Below are 22,883 nucleotides of genomic sequence, written 5' to 3' on the forward strand. Positions count from 1 at the left end.
ATTTGCTGTAGGGTTTTAATTTTCCTTTATTTTAATGTAATCTGGTTCATTATAATAATGTTTTAGAATGTTTCTGAAAATTTTTGTCTCATAAAATGATGTTGAAGTATATAGCTTATTTGGTTATGTGAAACAGGCTTTGAAAATAACAACAGAAGATGTCTGTAGTACTTCAGAAGATACATTAAAAGGGTTCATGTTTGCAGACAAGGAAAGGAAGTTTAATCGAATTGAGACTTTGCATTGTATCTTAGTCAAACTAAACTTCAGTCAGACACAATAAATATAAGTCAGTTTGGTAAAGGATTTTTTTCATTAAATGTTAAAAATACAAGAACATTACTTCATGAATGGTTTGACGTACCTACACTTAAACTATTGCCTACAGTGCTTGGTTTTGTGGTTAGCTAGATACGAGGCTCACCTTAAGGCTGCCTGCTTGTACATAGTAATTGGCTCAATATTAGAGTGGCAGAAATAAGAAGCTGTTGATGTGAAGCATGTTAATGATGAGTGACAGGCAGAAGCATTAAGCCATATTTGTAGTAAAACTTGGCTGTTGGTATCATTGCCATGGTCAACCTTCACCTCCCTGCTGCAGAGAGCATTGCGGTGGTGATGGGTTGCTAAGGGATGCATCATGCCACTCAGCAGCATCGCAACAACCATTACTTGAAAGAAACAGTTTAAATGGGGATTTTTTAATTAAAAAAAAAAAAAAAAAAAGATTAGCAGAACATGTGTAACATTCTAGGAGTGGAGAAGGATGAGTAAGGGGGCTGGCAGTGAATATGCCACGTGTAATGTTGCCGTCTTTCCGTCTGAGCTGTAGGCTGAGGGCCCTGTGGGTGCTGTGGAAGGGCTCTTGGCTGGCATCCTGCTTCCTTCTCTGCAGGCCTGAGGGTCAGGATCCATCCTCCCGCAGGTGGACCCTGTGCTCCTTCCCTCTCTCTCTCTTTGGCAGGAGTTGTTTGCACCTGGCTTGGACTCCTGGCTGCTTACCCTTTCTGTTGGGGGATATGGCTCCAGCTGGAGCCTCCTCTGTCCTCCTGACAGCCAGGCCCAGTTTGGCAGGAGGCAGACACAGCGGGGAAAGGACAGAGCAGTGGCTGCATATGGTGGTCTGGGGCTCACTCAGAAGACATCCCCAAAAGCTTCAGTGAGGAGAGACATGTCTCCATGGGGAACGTGGAGAAGCAGAATGGGTCATGAGGAAACCAAGCTAAAATTATTGCAGAGAAGGGTGAGGTGATCCACAAAAAGGTCATTTTAGTTCCCTAGTTAGTGTTTGACTAATATATAATTAAATCCAGGGTATTCTGCTGTCCTGTCCCAAGTTTCAGCCAGAAGTTTTAAAGTTAAGACAAAGTCAATGAAGAAGAAAAGTGCAGATCATTTGCTTTCTTTTAGTTTGGTTTCTGTTTGATTCTGCTTTATCCTGCAGCATATTTTAAATATGTGTAAATGCACATTTCGCAGCAGTGAAAACGTTTAACCATCTTCCCCTTTCATAATCGCTCACATGCCTTAATATTTAACATCTGCATTAAATTCTGGGCTTGAGAAGAATTTTCAGGAGTTTTAAGTCAGTGTTGTCAAAACTTTTTTGGCTTAAGGCTGCTACCAAGCCTTAACTTTTCTTATGGATCACCAGCCACCCTTAATGTAAAATTTAACTGAAAACCCCATACTGAATGGTGGTGAATATGGTTCTGCATGGTTTATTTGCTCTAGGTAATTTGGCAGTTATAAGTTTGCTGAGAAATGCCTAAATATTGTTGGAAAAAAAGTAGTTTCAGGACTTAGGAATCTGAGTTTTGCTCAATTAATTAGCACTTTGTTCTCAGGGCAAGGATTAGTTCAGATGCTCTACTAATATGTATGGTACATGTATGTACCAGTATCATTTTACAGCTTGCAGGTCCTAAATTGCCGTCTTTAGCTACTGTACTTTATTGACAAATTAGCTCTCATGGAATCAACTCTAGGATTTCTGTATCACTTAGGTATGTTTGAAAATTGTATATGTAAATACAAGTGTATTTCAATTAACAATTTTTAAATAAGCTGTGAAATGTCAGCTTCCTTCGATAGCAGGAACTCAGAGCTCCAGAAAGCATCATGCAGAAACATTATGCATGTACCTTCTGAATTTTTAATCCTGTTGAAGCCAAATTAAGTAAGTATCTAAGTGCTTTCCTGAATGGTACTTAAGCACATCGTTAAGCCCTTGTGTTAATTAGTTTTATGCTTTGCTTCTTGGAAAAAAACCCTGACCCTGTTGTTCTCTTGACAATTGAGTTTGTGGGATTGTGAATCATGGAAACTGGAGGGTTTATTTCAGTGATGAATCGGGCCCAAATTAATAACTTTAATGCATCTCTGGCAGACTAGAACTTGAAAATAGCTATATTAAACAGTATCCTCCATGGGACTGCACAGGAAAAACAGATACATAGTTCCATAGTGTGGGTATGTTAACTACATTGTGTACACTGGTTAAATGATTTAGGGATGTTTTCTGCTATATTTAAGATGAATACAAGTTGAGACTAACTAGGACATAGCAAATAGCCATAGTAGTACAAGAATTAAAACCAGTTCCTTCTGGGGCTTGGAAAGTGTCTCTTTAAAAGAATGAGAAGCAACATTCCCACTTTATCAGTGTTCAGATGGCTTTGGAAAGTCTGCCTGTTGCCACAGTGAAGGAAATTATTGTATGAATAAACACAGATAAATTGGCAGCCTGCACACTATTAATTTGTGATGTACTCTGTGACGTAATCTCTTCTAGATAAGAGCCCTTAAAGATAGATTGTACTGTAGTGGTTAACATGTCTAGAATAAAATAGCTGAGAGTAAGTATTTTTTTCTTTCTGGAATGCCAAGAAGGCTTTTTTTTTTTTTGCAAAAAGAGTTTTATTTTATAGGTGAGATTTCAAATTTATGGAATTAATAGTTAAATATGTTTTTTAAGCAAATACAATTCTTATGCCTCAAATTACGTTTTTTTTTTTCCCCATTTGTCATGTACTGAAACCCCTTCATGTAACCCTGTCATGTAACTTAGACCTGGTAGAGCAAATGCCTCTGACCTTTTTACTTGCTTTAGAATTTGGAAATCAGGTAGGAAGAAATCTGAACTCTTTCAATATGTCACTCTTCTCTCTATCATTAATAAGTGTAACAGGATCTTTAAGAGGAGAAAAACTAAATGAAATATGGCTTTATATACCAATTGGTAGAATCTGTCAGCTGTTTCTGTGATGAAGGCATAAGTGCATTAAAAAAAGAAAGAAATCCAGGAAAGGAGATGTAGTGGGTCTCTGATTCCTGTAGAGCAGTAAGTCCAACTAATGCAATATTTCAGGTTGATATATACACACACACATATATAAATCTTGGTGTAGACCAGAGTTAAGTTCCGTTTTAAAAGCAGATTTTTGAATTCATGGTTGTGGGATTTTTTGTTTGTTTTGTTGTTTTTTTTAAGATTGAACAGCTCCAGTTGCATATGCTATTATATCAGTTTTAAAGCTTTTGTATTGTTATAATATAGGTTGACTGTGCAGACCGATTGCTATGAGACAATAAAAGGTAGATATCTAAAGTGTATAACTTAGCTGTGGAAAGTGCATTAGCTTACCCATTAAGGTTTAAACTGTCGTGTAGTTTCCAGTGGAGCACGTGAGTGCCTTTATGCTGGTATGACAATATAGTGCTTTCCTGTGGGGACATTGGCACAAGAGTAAAGGTCCTGAACCATCCTGTTGCTCAACAGTTAAATACAGGCCCTGATGTGCTTAAACTTTTACTCAGCAAGTCTTACCTAAGGTCTCTGAAGTGTTATTATGGAGAGAAAATGCTAATCTAAAATACTTTGCAGTTTAAATAGGAAAAAAGCCCACTACCTGTGTTTTGTAGTTTCAGTGAGTGATTCAGTTCAGAGCAACAAACAAACAAATAAACAAAATACAGAAGTATCTTTTAGAGAAGCATCTCTGATTGTACTTACACTGGTGAGCTGCTAATTTCTGAGCAGGTTTTTTTACATGGAAGTAAAAGAATTGAGGCTATATATGGTCCATGCTAAGGGAGCTTTCAGATGAACGTATTAAGCAGATGAGAAAAAGATGGTTGCTTTGATTCAAAAGAGTAGGTTAAGTACTACATTGTAGTTTACTGTAGATCTGTGGAGGAATTTTGTTTTGTTTTTATTCTACCCTACTCTTTGATAGATAAGATACATTTCTTGTAAGTTATCTTTATGCACATTCATAAAATCAGGAGTCAAATACTTCAGTAACAGAATGGCCCTTGAGGCTAATATGCTTTTAAAATCACTGATATGTCAAACAAGATTTCAGAAGGCTCTGTATTGTTGTGGGAATTAGCGCCATAGGCAATGCAGTAGTGTTTTCCGTCTTACAGGTCTGTGACAAACTATCAGACGTTTGAGTGGCATTCAAAAGATAGATGTCATTTGCATGTGTTACTGCAGATACTAATTTGTGCAACCCCTTACTAGTAGTTTACACACCTAATAGTATTATGATTACAATTTGCCTTTATCAGTAGTTAAGAAATTCGTAATTGGCCAGATGGCAGTATGTTTTCCAGAGAATACTGTATGGAGAAAGTACAAAGACAGTTTGCTTTTAAATGAAAAGTAATTTATTGCTGGAGTGATCTAAAATTTGGAAGAGTATACACAGGTATGATTGCTAGTCAACCATTAACCTAGCAACCTAAAGCTGAAACAAAATTGAATTTCTGTAAAAACTGTAAATCTCACTGTCTCTGGGCCTTGAGAAGCTTTTTATATTAACCTCTGTGTTTAACAAACCTTTCAGCCTGTCACTGGGAAAAGAGCATCAGTAGCACTTAACCCTGTTTTTGGAGATGGCCCTTTTCAATAAGGATAACATGCAGGATCAACCTATGTTCCTCTTCCCACCACTCCCCACCCCAGTTTTATTTACTTCCCCAAAGCTTTTACCTGAAGAGTAACTGGTTTACCCCAGGACCTCCCCTGAAAGATGTTAAAAGTTGGTTTCTGCTCATCTCCTGAGTATTGTTTCTTAAATGTTGAATTGCATGGTCGGATGGTTTACAAAAATAACAACTAATGTTATTGGTGATATGGCAAAGACGATGTACTTAAAAAAGAAGGGAGCCTTTCTGGGCTACAGCATTAATCATTGGCATGTGCTGGTTAGTTTTACAGGTACTTTTCTTCAGTGACAAAACAACTGTCTCATGCTTTGAGTGTCAATTTATAATAAAATACAAGTTGATAGGTAAGCAGCTTATTGGAAAGCACAGCTTGCAGTTCTGCTTGCTGCCCTCACTGCACATGCAACTGCTAATGGGATCAAAGGCAGGAGTAAAGTTGGATTGGGAAGGAGCAAGCATGGGAAAAACAGAGGGATAAAGGGGTGAAAGAGTCTCATCAAGTGCAACTAGCTGACCACTGGGTATACTGGTGTGACTCTGCCTGATGTTTGATCACCGCAGTCTGTCCTGTGTTCTTACTAAATCCTGTCTCTAGCTATCTTGTATGCGCATGCTCATGAACTTCAAACCAGGCTAACCAGAAGAGATTTGAGTTTCAGCAGCTGGTGTGGGGCCATGAAAGTCAGGGGGTCTTGGGTCTGGGGGCCAGCACCTGGGGAAGAGCAGGGTGTGGGTTCCTCTAGCAGTCTGAAATTCCATTAGCTGGAGAGGAGGAACAGTGTGGGGCTGTCCATGCTGTTTGGGTGAGTGTTGTGTGTGTTTGTAGGGGTGCTGGTAAAGGCACCGTTTTTCTGTCTGATCTGTGAGGCCATCTCTCTGTGTTGGGAAGCCTCACCACCCCCTCGCTCTGGGGACATGGCCTTTGTGACTGTCAGGCTGGGAGAGGAGGACTCACCCTGGGTCCTGAGGACTCACCCTGGACCTAGATTTGGCTACTCAGACACTTGGTGTTGTTTTGCCAGTGTTTGTAGCATTACAGTTTTTCCCAGAAACGATTTTACATCTGTTGTTACATCCTTGTTAAAGAAATTAAACAGCATCTAGTTTAATGGTGATCCAAAGAGAATCCTACTAGCAGAACTTCATCGCTTGTTTACTGGGATTTCTTCATTAACAGTTGCTTCAGTTATTCAGCTCTTAATACATTTGATGTGTTCTGTTTACTATGTTAAGTACTTCACAGAAGTCTTTTGTATCTTTAGCTACTCTCTTTTTCAGCAGTACTTGCAATCCCCTCCAACTGTAAAAGCGGGCTTTTTTTTTAGCAAGACCTGTTTGTCGGTTACCATGTTCATTGTTAATATTTCTATTCCTATCCTTTAACCCTATATTTACCGAATCCTGTGTTTTGACTTTCCTCTTTTGTGTAGGATAGATCTAGCAGATGTGTCTAGCAGACCTCTTCCAATCTCACTGCAGGCACACAGGCTGGAGAATCAACTGGTGGAGCTGTGCCCTCCAGTTAGACAATGCAAGGAAGCATCTGTGAGACTAGCCCCCAGAGGCAGGGAAAGAGCCTTTGTGCTATTCTGTTTGTGAGGTTGGACACTTCATCTTATTTTCTTGAAAACAGAAGGAACATGCAAAAAAATACGTGCACATATTGTCATTCTGTGTGTGACAAATGAGGTAGTGGTTCAAGGTGTCTTTTAAAATTATTTTTTGTATGCACATTGTATGCTGTGTTAAGTCCATGGTTGGTAGCTGCATGCTTTTTGGTCAGGGGAAGTTCTTTGAAGGGAAGGAGAGGATTTCTTTCAGAGCACCTGGCCATGGGAGAAGCTTTTCCAGGGAAGAGCAAAGCAGGCAGTAATAGATATGCTGACTGGGGAGTTTGCACTTGGGGAGTTTTCTTAGAATGATGGGGAAGAGACAGAAAACGAGGCCAGAGGTGGTAAAAATGGGAAATTTTTCTGTTGACCCAAAGGAGAACAAGTAGAATTCATTGAAACCATAGAGACCCTTTAAAGTTACTAGTGTGAACAGCAGATCTGGAGGAAAAGGGCCTTTGTTGCAAAGACACAGTTGGGCAGAAAGGTATTTGTTTTCAAATGGCTGTATTTTATCTCTCTCACCTGAAAGAATCTGGGTTTTCAGACAGAAGAGAGTTTGTTCAGGTTTGTGTTCTAATAAAACTTCTTCAAAGCCTTTTTGGTATTTTTTGGTGTGTTCACTAGAAATGAAAGGTGCAGACAGGTCTTTCTCAAAGCTCTGGCATGTTTGAGATCCCGTCATAGCATAAAAGTTAAAAAATGTTATAGCTGGTAGAAGGTATTAGGCCAGCTTTAAAGAAGTCCAGCCGACTGTGTCATGAGGACTCTTGAGAAAATTTGAAGAAAACTTTGTGTACCATTTGTGGGAAGCTGTCTGTTGTGAGTGCGTTTTATAAATCAGTTTACTGTTTTAACAATTTGTAGCACAGTTCTCACTGGCTGTAGAAGCTGCTGGTGGAGCTGCCAAAGCATATGGTGTCAGGCCAAACATGGGATGAGGGATTTTAAAGAAATAAAAACAAACAAGAATGTTGTCCTGCACTGAACTTGTCTCTTTGAAGCCCAAAAGGAACACAGTTGCTGTAAAAATAAAGAAGCAAAAAACTCTCTCAAGCAGTTTGTACCCCTTGGCTGGTTAGCTACCCCTGGATTTTTTGAGTGACTAGGGCAGGTAAGGAAACCTCCTGCCTGCAGTGGTACTTCACTGCCTTGGGGCTCGGCTGCATCTAGGGTGGCTGCCCATGGGCAAGAGGAGTAGCACAACTCCTTGGAGGCAAAGTTGCCCACGGCACACCCAGCCCCCCTTATCTGACAGAGGGAGAGTTACCTTGTAAGAAGTTGCATTTGCCTTATATTCAGGCAAGTCAGGTTTCCTGTTTAAAAAAAAAATCTTTTCAGTTGCCTTCATGAGTCGAACTGCAGTTCAAATGTGATCGTTTTTTCCTGCCTTTCAGAAGGTTTATGCAAAGCCTGCATTAACTTCTCTTTGTTCCAAATTGACAATACTCTACACCCCCAATGTTGAAGCCAGAGGAGCTTGTGATATGTCATATTTACAGGATCTTTCACTGCAGGTAGCATTCAAACCTGTGAGCTTTAGTTTTCCCTTCAATTAATACTCTGCATGGTATTTTTAATTCAGATGGATAAAATCTCTTCAGTATTATTTCTTTAAATACACATATGGTTCATAATACAGAGACATAGCACCTTATGCATACCAACCATCCAGCTGTAGGACGTTACTGTTGTTTTTTGGTTTGGTTTGTTTGTGGTTTTTTTGTGTGTGTGTGTTTTTTTGTTGTTGTTTTGTTTTGGTTTTTTTTCCATAAACTATCTCTGGTCCTTTCTAAACAGTGGGAGGTGGAGGAAATACTCTGCAATATATAGTTTCCCCCAGTTTGGATGTATATATGTAAAGAATGATCTTTGCTCTTATTCTGGAGCTGCACTGGCTTGAAAATGGACTGGGGATGTCCACTGTGACAGCTTCATGTGGGGGAACGCTTTATATCTTCATCTTGGAAACGCTGAATCCTTTCTGTTTTAAAGCTGACTCTCATCAAGCTTGAGGGTAGAAGTGAGTGAAGTTCCGTTTCATATTACTTTATGTGAAGGAAACTTTGGAAAGATCCACGTTGTCCTCTGATTTCAGTTAACTGAAATGAATTTTTTCAAACATCTACCTTCTCCCAGCTCTAGAATGATCAACCTGAATTTGCCTTTTCCAGTCCTTGGGTGACGTTGCTGGACCACTTTGTGTTTTAAAAGTCTCCCTGGGTCAGGGTCTGCCTCTGCCTGTCCTGGAGTAGCAAATCATCACTTTATACATTTTCTCCAACACTTTCCATCCCATCCTCCCTCACCTCATTTCCTTTCTTCATCTATAACCTTAATTTTCAAGTTAGCTCTGCACCAGTGGATATTTTTATTTTCATTAAATAACATATTGTATATTCCAACATATGGATAATTTGCCTTTTCTTACTTTGCTTTCTATTTTTTCTAAAATGAAATCGTTGGTTCAGAAGCTGAATCTGAAACTTCAGACAAATCTCAGAATTTGTCCACATGCTGCTGTTTTCTCTAATAGCTTATGAACTTTGTGTGTATGGACCTTCTATACATTGCTTGCTTTTTTCAAAGAGCTAATATTAGTTACATAAGAAACCTCCTTCAAAATGTCAATACAGTGTTTGAAAATGTACAATAGTCATGAAGAAAACAACAAAGATTATAGGATGAATACTCAAGTTCATTAAATATTGAAATTCTTTAAATATTGAAAAGGATTGAAATAACAAACAGCATTCACCAGAAAGCATTTCTTTTAGATATTACTGGCTATTGGAAAAGGGACTGCAGAAATACGTGATTCGGAGATAAGTGATTTCATGTTTGTGTTTGATGAAAACAATTTATAACAAAATAATGGAAGATGTGTCTGTGCATATGAGATGAGAAAGAATTTGAAGAATTGAATTTGGTGAAAGAATTATAAGGCTTATTAGGCTTATTAGTTGTTCTGCTAAAACAAAGATGGCATTATGGGTAGAAGTGGATTGATCTTTCAACCAATATTCAGGATTTATGATGGAATAGTTTAATGATTTTTTTTTAAAATAGTTTTACTAGTTGAAAATTTGGATTACAACTTGAGAGTTGAGATGATTCATGCTTTTTTTAGGATGGGTAATAAATAATAATTAAAATTATCACATGAAATTTAATATAAGTAAATATTGCTCAAAAGAAGGCTTAAAATTCACCTGAGACTAAATAATGTTAATGAACAGAACTGATGGATGTTAGTTGAGGTGCTGAAGGGAAGACTCCCAGTGTTGTATTTTAGGACACCTCATTATGACAAATCAGGGGTGCAAGCAACACTGTGCATTTGCATTACTTATTATGTGCATTTGCCTACTGCATGGTATCTGGAAGTGGTGTATCTAAGCAGAAGTTCTGTCTTCTTTAGGTAGTATTAGTATGCTTTGAGAGGTTTCTCAAATTACAGCAGCTCCATAATTTTCAAATGTTTCCTGAAAATGTATTTTTCCTTTATCTGTAATATTAGTAAATAGTAGGAAAAAATACTGAAGATGGAAGCTCTTTTGTTTACTAGCTTTGGGAATTAAAGTTCAAGGCTGGGTGTTATTAAATCAGGTGTTCTGCTTTCTTCAGTGCTTTCAAGATGGTCTGTAGACATGTTTATAAAATATAATAACTAAAAAACCATATGTATTGACGTTCCCTTGTCTGAAAGTGGGACCCGTTGTGCTCGAGCCTTGCAACTCATCTGCATATGCATAGCAGTTCCAGTATCTTGGACAATCACATGCTTGGTCTTGGGCACTCACGGTAGTCACAGTCAGTGGTATTTTATTGGTAAAAGTCAGCTGCTGCCGTGTGAGTGAGGGCAAATGGTTGTCTGACATTTGGGGAACGCTGGTTTGTTAATAAAAAGTAACCTAATACCTACCTTATATCTACCTAATTGCAGCATTTTTGATACCTTTCAGCCTTACATAGGAGATGTTTCTGCACCTGAAAGGTGTTTTGTTAATAAGGTAATACACAGAATACCTGTTCTTAAGATCAGACATTATGCTTTCCTTTATTTAGCACATTTTTCAAATATTGAGAGTCGAAATCAACCAGTACTGATGGCTAAATAATTTAAACACCAATACTTTTTAACTTATTATTGTATTGATGAAATAGCAATAGGATTGTGGTTATAACCTTTTATAGGTCGTGTCTGTTGTCACAGTCTGCAAGGAAAACTAATCATTTGTCCTCAACTATGAGTAAGACTGGTGAAAAATCAACAAAATAACTTTCTTTGCTCACTAGTCCCATTTTCTTTATGCATGAAAAATGATACTGCAATCAATTTCATTGCATTTGACATTCCAGGTATAAAAAGTATCTCTTAACAAGGTGATGTGACATGGTGAAAACTTGCAGAAGTGACTGGAAAATCTCTCTTAGGCCATTTCCATCATTTTTGTAGGACGGTACATTGCTTTTCCAGTTGTCAGATTTTTTTTTTTTTTTTTTTTAAACAAATACTTGTGGTTTTTTTGCAGTTTTTGTGTCACTCTTATCTTTTGGCCATCATTTTGTGTACAAAATATAATTTTTCTCTATGCTTACTTCACAGAAAATTTCTATCAATGCTAATGAGAATTTCCTGGGAAGTTCAATTGCCCGTATACTCTGGAGCAGCTCTAATCTATATTTTATTTTTCAAGTATTACATTTTAGAATTAAGATTTTAATGAACCAAATATTTGCTGAATTACTGCTGAAATATTTTGCAGTGAGGAATTGTAAACAACAACAGCAACTGTAGCAAATTCACCAGTTTGTTGATTTAAACCTTCTGGGGAAAGGATGAAATATGGATGATTTAGCAAGTTTGTGGATTAAAGAAGCCTGAATTTAACGGGTGCTAGCACCGTCAGCTACCTTAGATTTTCTTCTCAGTTTGATTTCAGTGTGTACTTTTGAACTATTGAATTGCATGTGGTGCCTAAACATAGGTCTAAGCACTGAACCCAAGTAAATCCCATTTAAATTTTTGACTGAGGAAAATATCATCATCCATGTGTTTAAACATGAAAGTACATCTGGGGAAATTAGTCACTTTAAAAGGAATACGCTTATAGTAATATGTGCATTTGCTGTCTCTTCTTATGAATGACTACTGAGTTGATTATAATTTTATGTGTTTTCATGTTGAATCCTTGTTTCCTGGCAGATAACTGTTTCCTAGTAGATACATCAGTGAATAGTTGCAGTTATTTTTTGTATGTATTTCTTATGTGCCCAAATATGTGGTAAACAATTCTGAAGAACTGATCCACTGTAAGAAAGTACACCATTTGTTTGGTTTCTTTCTTTTTTTTTTTTTTTTCCTTTTTCATGGCAGAGAAACCCCTCTTTTTTGGTCAAAATTAAGTGTTTGTTTCTGTACTGAGTTTATCCACATACTTTAGAGTTATATAGCCATCTGGCATGTTATTATTCAGGAATCCATTTAACAGATGACAATAGTAAAAGTTGAAAGAGAAAATTTCTAGATGGCTTAACACTGAGGATAAGTTGATTAGATTTGAAAAAAAAACCAAACAAACACTGTAAGAAAGATTTTAATGCATTCAATTAACTTTTTTCTTTTTGTTATGCACATTGTATGGCTTGAAGTAAAATATGTATAATGACTTGGGTCTCATGATTATGCTTGTTCATGTTAATACATATTAGTTTTGTTTTTTTTTTCTTGGGGGGACATCCATAGTTAAATCTAGTTGTAGAAGCTGAGTTGATCTTCGTCAGAATTCACATGCCTGGAGAAACAGATACTGTCAAACAAAATAATGAATTCCTTCATGAGATCTCTTTTGAAGACAAGGGCAAATAAAGGGTTAAAGCACCAACTGGGGGCTTCCATGAAATTTATTATACATATTTTCTTTTTGCTTAACCTTAGTCAAACCCCCAGAATGTTGGTGGCTTACATCTGAACTTTAGATTTGCCCACATACTGGTGGTTGTGCGAACCTGAGTCTTCTTGTTGTGCACATGTCATTTTCATCTGGCGCACTGAAAGAAGAGACCTAAGTATTTATCTTCAAAAAAGCAGTGCTAGCTATTCTAGGCAGACAAAGCACGTTCTTGCACCTCTAGAAAAGCATGCAATTTCAAAGGTGTGTAATGTTGCTGACATATCTATATTCAGTTTTTCCTCATTTGCCAGCTTGAAATAGCTCAGCATCAAACAGTCTGATTTTAGATAGCTTAATGAACGGCACTTCAGGATTTCATTCTCACACACACAAGCCTGTGCCTGGTATAAGAAGTCTGTTCTTTTCTGAAATCAGGCTCTTACAGTCAGGTGTTCCTGGATCCATCATCTATATACCTACTTGCTTCAGGAAAGTTTTCCTTAAATGTTGTCTAGAGGATATGTTTAGGCTAGACTAGAAGTTACTATGTTTGATACATCAAGCTATTACATGTTGTTTAATCAGCTCTGGGTTTAGAAGGTCACATGTCACAGATGGCTGTGAACATTCTTTTGCTTTTCAACTCTTCAGTTGTATGAGTGAAGGTGCTGCTCCAGGTGCGCTAGAACAGAAGAAGCTATAGCTTCCAAAAGTGCTGGTGAGACCTTCTGTGGTGGTTTGACCTTGGCTAAATGCCAGGTATCCACCAAGTCGCTCTATCACTTCCCCCCCCCCCCCCCTTTCCCCTTGTTTTCTCAACAGGGCAAAGAGGGGAAAGAAAATAAGATAGACCAACCCTTGTGGGTAAAACAAAAGCAGTTTTAATATTTTAATAATAATTTTAATAACTTTTAATAAAGTGAAGCAAAGGTCCACGCGTGGAAGCAAAAACAGAAACCAGATTTATTCTCTCCTTCCCATGTGCAGGTGATGTCGGGCCTTCTCGGGAGCAGGGTGTAGTGGTTGCCTCGGAGGACCAAGGGTGACCCCACCCCCTTCCTCCTTTCTCCCAGCTTTATACTGAGCAGACATCATATGGTCTGGAATATCCCTTTGGTCGGTTCGGGTCAGCTGTCCTGGCTGTGTCCCCTCCCAAGATCTTGCCCACCCCATCCCACTGGAGGAAATATCAGAAAGAGCCTTGGTGCTGTGTAAGCACTGCTCAGCAGCAGCCACAACACCAGGGTGCTATCAACACCCTGCCAGCTCCCAACATAAAACACAGCACCGTCAGGGCTGCTAGAGGGGAAAACCAATTCCAGCTCGGCCAGACCCAGTATGCCTTCACAAGTGGGAAATCAAATTGTCCCAAAAGGCCTACATGATGTAGTTTACTTGTCACGGCACTGCTAGGTGTCTTATTTCCTGAGATTCAGATGATTGTTTAGTCAAACAATTAAAATGATGCGTTTATGTCCTACTCCATGCCTCATGAACTAAGAAGAGTTTACCAGATACTTTCTAGCAGAAAAAACTAAAACACCACATCTGAATGACATGCTGCTGCTTAATGTAGTTCTCTTTAAAGATTCCCTTTTCTTACAAAAGGGAAAGTAGGATTTATTCTGTTTACAGTGATGTTTTTCTGTAGTTTTTCACTTTCAACAAAGGAGTTACAGACAGATTTTCAAAATAGGCTGACTATATTCTTCTTCTTAAGCCACTGATAATTTTTCACATGGTTCCGTTGTGCAATATGTACTACATTAATCAGGATGCTGTAAGTTAAATAATTCTTAAAAATATAATTTTGTCAAGGACTGTAGGATTCTTAGCAGCACTGGTTGGTTTATCAAAAAGGTAATGGTTTGAAATCTTACAGTGGCTAAGAAAAGATGGACATTTGTCTATGGCATTCTTGGTGGTAAGACTTATAAAAACCTTGCCATTTAATTTTTCATGAACTTGTGAATGATTTAAGTGTTGTTTTGATAACTTAGAAAATTATAACAATTTAAAGGGGTTTACATTTTAAATTTAAATAAACAAATTGAATGACAGGGCATGTACTAAGTGATGGAAGGAATATTGCTTTCTTTCCTGGCTGTTTTAAACAAAGATCCATGTGGCTAAATTCAAAATTTATTTGCTTCCTTTTTATACCCAAATATATTTTTGTTTTATTTTTAAACCTTTATTGTGTTATAAAGATAGGGAAATGTATTATAAGTAATATAGCAGGACTAGTTCTAGCTGTGCGTCTATTCATTCTTCACCCTTCAGCATCCTAGTTAATCACTGAGCAACAGGATCAAAAATTCCAACACGGGAATTTTATACGTTGATCAACCTAAGATCATGAACAATTTGGGAACCATCATACTAAAGGTGTCAGAAAGACCAAGGGCTACTGACTTGGCTAGTCTCCTGTATAAGATAAAATACAGGAGTCTTTTTCTTACTCTGTATTTGTGGAAGTAATTTCATTCTTTCTGCATTGGAGTATTTGAAGATATTTGTATTACAAATCAAAACCACATAGGGCATTCTGTATGAAAACAGTGTACTGTTGTGACACGCTGAAAGAGGATAAGCACATGAAAAGACTGATAATAAAGACTATTTCTTCCTGTGCTTGTGCCAATATGTTAGGAGCAAGGTTACCACCTCTTAATTGCTCCATCTAGAATGTGGGTGAGAGGCATGTGTCCTTTTTTCTCATCATTTTGCAGATGTGTGTACTATAGATTTGGGTATAGTGTAAACAGAAACTTGTAGAAACCAATCCTTGCGTGGAAAAGCACATGAATCTCACCTTCTTCCCTTCTGCTAAATTAAAAATTAAAAGTTTTCTCTAGGAGAGAGTATGGAAAACATGTCCAGAGACTTCTACTTGAGTTACTAATGAATAAGGATTTGTCCCAATATGTTACAGTAACTAACTGTAAATGTAGTAGAAACATGCCTTTTAGGAAGTAAAATGTTAAGATTCCTTTGCATCACATTTCCATTTTTGTAAACTTTAGAATCTCAGTTATTTTGTCTAGGATGAAAACTAATGAGAAGTTATGCTTGATAAATAATTTAAAGTAAATGCAAAACTGTAGTATTGAATAGTTAAAACTATTTAAGATAAAAGTGCAGTCTGGACCTAGGTTCTCTAAACACATTCTGGTTCAAGAAATGACTTAGGATGTTGCATCTCATTGGAATCCCAAGGTATCATAACTCATCAAAGTAAAAAAAAAAAAAGAAAAAGAAAAAGAATGTTTTCTAATAGCTGCTTGAGAAATATGTGTGCTTATATTTTTATAAGAGCACTTAGCTATGCATTTATACCATGCACCTATAACATATCCATTTCTTGACTTTTATGAAAAATGCAGGGTTTAAATTACCTCATGTATTTTATTGATATGTTTTCTTTCTAAAGTAGACATTGTGTTGAAGTTTATTTTCTTCTATGGTATCATAGTATATGTATTAATAGAGTTCTTTCCTTTGGGTTTATTCAACCCACAAATATAAATGTCTTGAAAATTGTGTTGAATTTTTCTAATATCTTGTCTATACAGCCATTCAAATTCTTTAGTTGCACATCTGTTCTGTAAAATGATTATTTTGAATATATACTTCAGTGAAACACATTAATAGACACTTGAAACATAGAGCGTAAATTGACTAGCTGTTCTTGGAGGGTTGTTTGAATGTAACTTTATTTGTATGATACATTTACATTTATTGTTGTTTGGTGTTTAAGTGAGGACAATAGTGTAAAATTCACCACCTCCCCCCCTTTTATTTTTTTCCCATGTAAAGCTTACCAATTTGCTGGGTATTTTCATTTGTTCTTTCTCAGCTCTTGAGGCCAGGACACAATTGCCACACTTTATCAGTTAAGGACATACCTGATGATTAGCTAGAGTAAGGCTACGGAACTGAGGACATTTTAGAGTCCATCTACTTCATATACTGCATCCCACTGTCTGAGCACATATAATTCTCCTCTATTTCATTGCGATTCTTGTGATGGGTTGACCCTGGCTGGATGCCAGGTGCCCACCAAGCAGTTCTATCACTCCCCCTCCTCAACTGCACAGGGGAGAAAATAGAATGAAAGGCTCGTGGGTCGAGATAAAGACAGGGAGATCACTCAGCAGTTACTGTAATAGGCAAAAAAGATTTGATTCAGAGATATGAATTTAATTTATTACCATTCAAATCAGAGTAGGATAATGAGAAATAAAAGCTAAATCTTAAAACACCTTCCCCCCACCTCTTCCTTCCTCCCAGGCTTAGATTCATTCCTGATTTCTCTACCTCCTGCACCCCAGTGATGCAGGGAGATGGGGAATGGGGTTTGTGGTCAGTTCTTTACCCATTATTTCTGTTGCTCCTTCCTCAGGGGGAGAACTCTTCACACTCTTCCCTTGCTCCAGCGTGGGATCCCTACCATGAGAGATTGTTCTCCACAGACTTCTCCAGCATGAGTCCTTCTGAGTTCTTCATGAACTCCTCCAGTGTGGGTCCCTTCCATGGGGTGCAGTCCTTCAGGAACAGGCTGCTCCAGCGTGGGTCCCCCACGGGGTCACAAGTCCTGCAGCAAACCTGCTCCAGCGTGGGCTCCTCTCCCCATGGGTCCACAGGTCCTGCCAGGAGCCTGCTCCAGCGTGGGCTTCCCAGGGGTCACAGCCTCCTTCAGGCACATCCACCTGCTCTGGCGTGGGGTCCTCCACGGGCTGCAGGTGGATTCTGCTCCACCGTTCACCTGCACGGGTGCAGGGGCACAGCCTGTCCCACCATGGGCTGCACCAGGGGCAGCAGGGGAATCTCTGCTCCAGCGCCTGGAGCACCTCCTCCCCTCCTTCTTCACTGACCTTGGTGTCTGCAGAGTTGTTCTTCTCACATATTCTCACTCTTTCTATGGCTGCTGTTGTGCAGCACATTTTTTCCCCTTCTTAAATACATTATCCCAGAGGCACTACCACTGTCACTGATAGGCTCGGCCTTGGCCAGCGATGGGTCCATCTCGGAGTGGGTTGGCATGGGCTCTGTCGGACATCGGGGAAACTTCTAGCAGCTTCTCACTGAAGCCACCCCTGTAGCCCCCACTGCTACCAAAACCTTGCCATGCAAACCCAGTACAGACTGCAGATAGAAATGCCTGGATAGCTGGGAGCTAGAGTTGATTCTCTTCTAACATCTGTAGATTCAGTGCAGTGCGGATCACTTCAGCAGGTTTTTTTGGTTTGTCTCTTTCTTTCTTCAACTGTAAAATAAAGATTCTAATATTTACTAGCTTTGAAGAAAAATCTTGAGGTTCTCAAAAGTAATTTGAGATTAAATGCCTACCAAATACAAATTACTATTATGTTAGCAGAAGCAAAACAAAATGGTTTCTTTTTTTCATGATGCTTTAATTACAGATCGCCATATTAGGGAGAGGAAAATAAAATAAAGAAGAAATTGAACTAGTGTCTTTGTTTTGCAGGTTCTTTCATGTTGGTGAATACATCTGGGAGATTTGCAGGACAGAAAGCTCACCTCCTGCTGCCCCATCTGAAAGAAAATGATACGCATTGTATTGATTTCCACTATTACGTTTCAAGCAAGAGTGGATCTAGCCCTGGCACTTTGAATATATATGTGAAAGTTAATGATGGTCCTATTGGTAACCCAATCTGGAACACATCTATCACTGCTACTTGGAACAGAGCAGAACTGGCAATTAGCACGTTCTGGCCCAATTTTTATCAGGTATGTTTTACTTTTTATGAAATTCTGTTTCTCATAATAGTCACATGGTTCTTAATCATAATTTTGATTTTAAATCAAAATATCTTTCAGTATGTTTTGTTGATCTTCATCATCATTATATTTTTGTAGATGATGCTAACTAAATGGTTTTACATACATATGGCTGTGTTTATATGTTTACATTTTTAATACAAGTGTATGAAATGTATACACACACGTGCTTAAAATGTGGATGAAATAATTATATTGAAACGATTTAGAAATTTTGCTATTGATTTCAGTCAATTACCTCTGTTTTTCTATAATAAATTCACTCATTCTTTCAGTTCATTAGGGGTGCTGGAATTGAATGCCAATAGATTTTATTGCAGCAGAGTCTTCAAGTTTGATTTAGATCAACAATACTTGTTGCTTTAGAACCAGCAGAATCTTTTGAGTGCTCAGTTTGAGTCTTCAGTTTGAATGCAATATCCATTTGTTCTATTCAGTAGTAAACATAAATGTAACAGTAACTACTGTAGGAATGGGCTTCTGATTACATCATAAAGATTTAGGGAGAATTTCACTTGACGATTCCTTAGGGTGCTGCTTTTCTGTAGGAAAGTTTACAAATTATACAGTTATTTACTATTCTGTAGTATTCAACAGTTTTTCTCCTTCTTCCTATGAAAATATAGCATATGTCTCCACAAGCAAGTAATTTGGTATAATAAGAGCAGACCAGTAGATCAAAGATGTTATTGAGGTTCCTCTCATCTTCACTTGCAGTTTGGATTTTATTTGGTCCCCTGTGCTGAACATTGTCACCATACTTACAGACTGAAGTTTTTCGAAGAAAATCCGTCCCAAAGACAGGGTTTCTTTTAACTGCAAACCTCCCTAGGAAGTACAGTATTATCATTCCACAGTGTTGTTCCAGGGGTTGACAGCATCTTAATTCCTACATCAGTTCCCCAACTACCAGTGTCACATGTGACAGATCCTTGTTTCTATTCCTGCATGTGATGTTTAGGGTAACTAGGTCACCAGGTGTTCGGTGCCCCATCATATTCTCATTATGAGCTTGGCAATGTCCACTGCAACTCTGTTGCTTTTGGACTTCTTTCTCTGGATGCAGCAGGTGATCTGTGAGGAGGTCTCAAGCAAACTGAAACTATTCATTTTGAACCCTTTTTCCTCTAAGAAAAAAATAAGATTAAGAACTTGAAAATCTTGAAGAAGAGCAACACAAAGGAATTCCAGCCAGTAAATCATCTTCATTGGGATCAACTTAAATGCCTCTGTGCAAACGCAGGTAGCATGGGGAATCAACAAGAGGAGCTAGAGACTTGCACATGCCTTCAGGGCTACAGTCTTTCTGGCATCATGGAGGTGTGGTAGGATGACTCCTATGACTAGAATGTTGGAATGGAAGGATACAGGCTCTTTAGGAAGGACAGACAGGGGAGACAAGGAGGGAGTGTTGCCCTCCAGTGACCAGCTGGAGTGCATGGAGCTCTGCATGGGGATGGATGAGGAGCTGACAAAGAGCTTATGAGTCAGTATTAAAGGGAAGGCAGAGACAAGAGATGTTATAGTGGGGATCTGCTACAGGCCACCTGACCAGGAAGACCGAGCAGATGACAAGCTCTGTAGACAGACAGGAGCAGCCTCATATTCACAAGCCCTGGTCCTCATGGGGGACCTCAACCACACTGATATCTATTGGAGGGACAACACATCAGGGCATAAGCAATCCAGGACATTCCTGAAGTGCGTTGATGGTAACTTCCTTCTTCAAGTGATAGAGGAGCCAATGAGGAGAGGTGCTATGCTGCTATGCTGGACCCTTTTCTCACCAAGAAGGGGGGGCGTGTACCAGCAGGGCTGGTGAGGAGTGTGAAGATCAAGGGCAGCCTTGGCTGCAGTGACCATGAAATGGTGGTGTTCAAGATTCTGAGGGCAGCAAGGAGGTCATGCAGCAAGCTCGCTACCGTGGACTTCAGGAGAGCAGACTTTGGTCTCTTCAGGGATCTGCTTGGCCACATAGCTTGGAATAAAGCCCTGGAGGGAAGAGGGGCCCAAGAAAACTGGTTAATATTAAGGATCATCTCTTCCAAGCTCAGGAGCGATGCGTACTGACAAAGAGGTAGTCAGGTAAGACCACTAGGAGGCCTGAATGTATGAACAAGGAGCTCCTGGACAAGTTCAAACACAAAAAGGAAGCCTACAGAGGGTGGAAGCAAGGACAGTAGCCTGGGAGTGATAAAGAGAAACTGTGAAGCAGCCAGGGATCAGGTTAGGAAGGCCAAAGCCCTGAAAGAATTAAATCTGGCCAGGGACATCAAGGGCAACAAGAAAAGCTTCTATAGGTGTGAGTAGTAAAAGGAAGATGAGAGAAAATGTGTGCCCTCTTCAGATGGAAATGGGAGACTTGGTTACCCAGGATATGGAGAAGGCTGAGGTACTCAATGACTTTTTGCCTCTGTCTTCACTGTCAAGGACTCCAGCCACACAACCCAAGACACAGAAGACAAAGGCAGGGACTGGGAGAATGAAGGACTACCCACTGTAGTAGAAGATCAGGTGCACAAGCCCATGGGACTTGATGAGATGCATCTGCAGGTCCTGAGGGAACTGGCAGATGAAGTAGCTAAGCCATCATATTTGAGAAACAGTGGCAGTCTGGTGAAGTTCCTGCTGACTGGAAAAGGGAAAACATAACCTCCATTTTTAAAAAGGGAAAAAAGGAAGACCTGGGGAACTACCAGCCAGTCAGTCTCACCTCTGTGCCCAGTAAAATCATGGAGCAGCACATGGAGAATAAAGAGGTGATTGGGGACAAGCAACATGGTTTCACTAAGGGCAAATCATGCCTGACATATTTGGTGGCCCTCTACAACAGGATTACAGCATTGGTAGAGAAGGGTAGATGACATCAGTTGCTCTTTCTGGACTCATGCAAACCATTTGACACTGTCCCGCACAACATCCTTGTCTTTAAATTGGAGAGACATGGATTTGTTGGATGGACCATTTGGTGGATAAGGAAATGGCTAGATAGTCACACTCAGAGAGTTGCCATTGCTTGATGTCTAAGCGGAGAGCAGTGATGAGTGACATTCCTCAGGAGTTGGTATTGGGACCGGTGCTGTTTAACATCTTTGTTGGAGACATGGACGGTGGGATTGAGTGCACCCTCAGTGAATTTGCCAACACCAAGCTGTGTGGTGCGGTCAACATGCTGCAGGGAAGGGATGGCGTCCATAGAGACCTGGACAGGCTTGAGAGGTGGGCCTGTGCAAGTTCATGAAGTTCAACAAGGCCAAGTGCAAGGTCCTGCACGTTGGTCGAGGCAATCCCAAGCACAAATACAGGCTGGGTGATGAGTGGATTGAGAGAAGCCCTGTGGAGAATGACTGGGGATATTAGTGGATGGAAAACTGACTATGAGCCAGCAATGTCCACTCACAGCTCAGAAAGCCAACCGTATCGTGGGCTGCAATGTGTGCAGAAGTGTGACCAGCAGGATGAGGGAGGTGATTCTGCCCCTCTGCTGTGCTGTCATGAGACTCCACCTGGAGTGCTGTGTCCAGTTCTGGGGCTCCCAGCGTAAGAAGGACATGAGGAGGGCCATGAAGATGGTGAAGGGCTGGAGCACCTCCCTTATAAGGATGGACTGAGAGAGTTGGAGTTGTTCAGCCTGGAGAAAAAAAAGATTGTGGGGAGGCCTTATAGTGGCCTTCCAGTACTTAAAGGGGGCTGACAGGAAAGATGGAGAGGGACTCTTTATTAGAGAGTGCACTGATAGGATAAGGGGTAACAGTTTTAAACTGAAAGAGGGTAGATTTAGATTAGGTGTAAGGAAGAAATTCTTTCCTGTGAGGGTGGTGAGGCACTGGAACAGGCTGCCCAGAGAAGCTGTGGCTGCCCCCTCCCTGGCAGTGTTCAAGGCCAGGTTGGACGGGGCTTTGAACAGCCTGCTCTAGTGGAAGGTGTCCCTGCACATGGCAGGGGGTTGGAACTAAGTGATTTTTAAGGTTCTTTCCAACCCAAACCATTCCATTAACTTTCCAGAGCCTTACCCTCTGTGATTGATTCCCCCATAATTGACAGAAATTCCATCTTTCTTTGGAACATGGGATATCTGCCAATGGGTGCAATACTTGAAGACTGAAAAGAGAACATTCATTCATTTCCTCCTGCCTCTGACAGTGTGTTCCTAGGTTGTATAGGGGGTATTTACAGGGTCCACGTTTGCATCGAGTGCTCTGCCCAGGGTGTCTAGGAATTGCTACAACTGCATTGTCAGGGCTTCCTGGGGAGGATTCAGTGTGGGTTTACGGACATCTCAGTAAACTTCACTGGGAGGACTCATGATGTGGATCTCCTATGATTGCCTGCAGGCTCAATGAGGGAATACTGGCACCTTTTCCAGAAGGGCACGCATGTTAGAATTGGGTTTCACCCCAGCATTGTGGGAGTAGCTGTTTACTACTGGCCTCTTTGGAGCATGAGGCGGTAGGTATCCTGATCACAGAGTCCAAGCTTGGTTTAGCTGCACCTTGACATCTCAGGGTGAAAGGGCAGTGTCTGTTCTGTTGCCTGTCAGAGTTCAAGGAGTGTTTGGATGTTGCTCTCCAAATTGATGGTTTAGTTTCAGGTAGTCCCGTGAGGAGCAGGA

General features: G+C 39.8%; 1 protein-coding gene across 10 annotated transcripts in view; it reads left to right on the forward strand.

Annotated features, from left to right (window-relative positions):
- PTPRM (protein tyrosine phosphatase receptor type M) overlaps window positions 1-22,883 on the forward strand; it is a 500,090-nt gene that overhangs the window by 137,794 nt on the left and 339,413 nt on the right. For all 10 annotated transcript variants that reach the window (XM_074899184.1, XM_074899185.1, XM_074899190.1 and 7 more), the window contains exon 3: window positions 17,955-18,220. In XM_074899184.1, coding sequence (XP_074755285.1) covers window positions 17,955-18,220 — 266 coding nt within the window. The remainder of the gene's footprint in view (window positions 1-17,954; window positions 18,221-22,883) is intronic.

This window comes from Athene noctua, chromosome 2, assembly GCF_965140245.1.
Source record: "Athene noctua chromosome 2, bAthNoc1.hap1.1, whole genome shotgun sequence".
NCBI classification, from domain to species: Eukaryota; Metazoa; Chordata; class Aves; order Strigiformes; family Strigidae; genus Athene; species Athene noctua.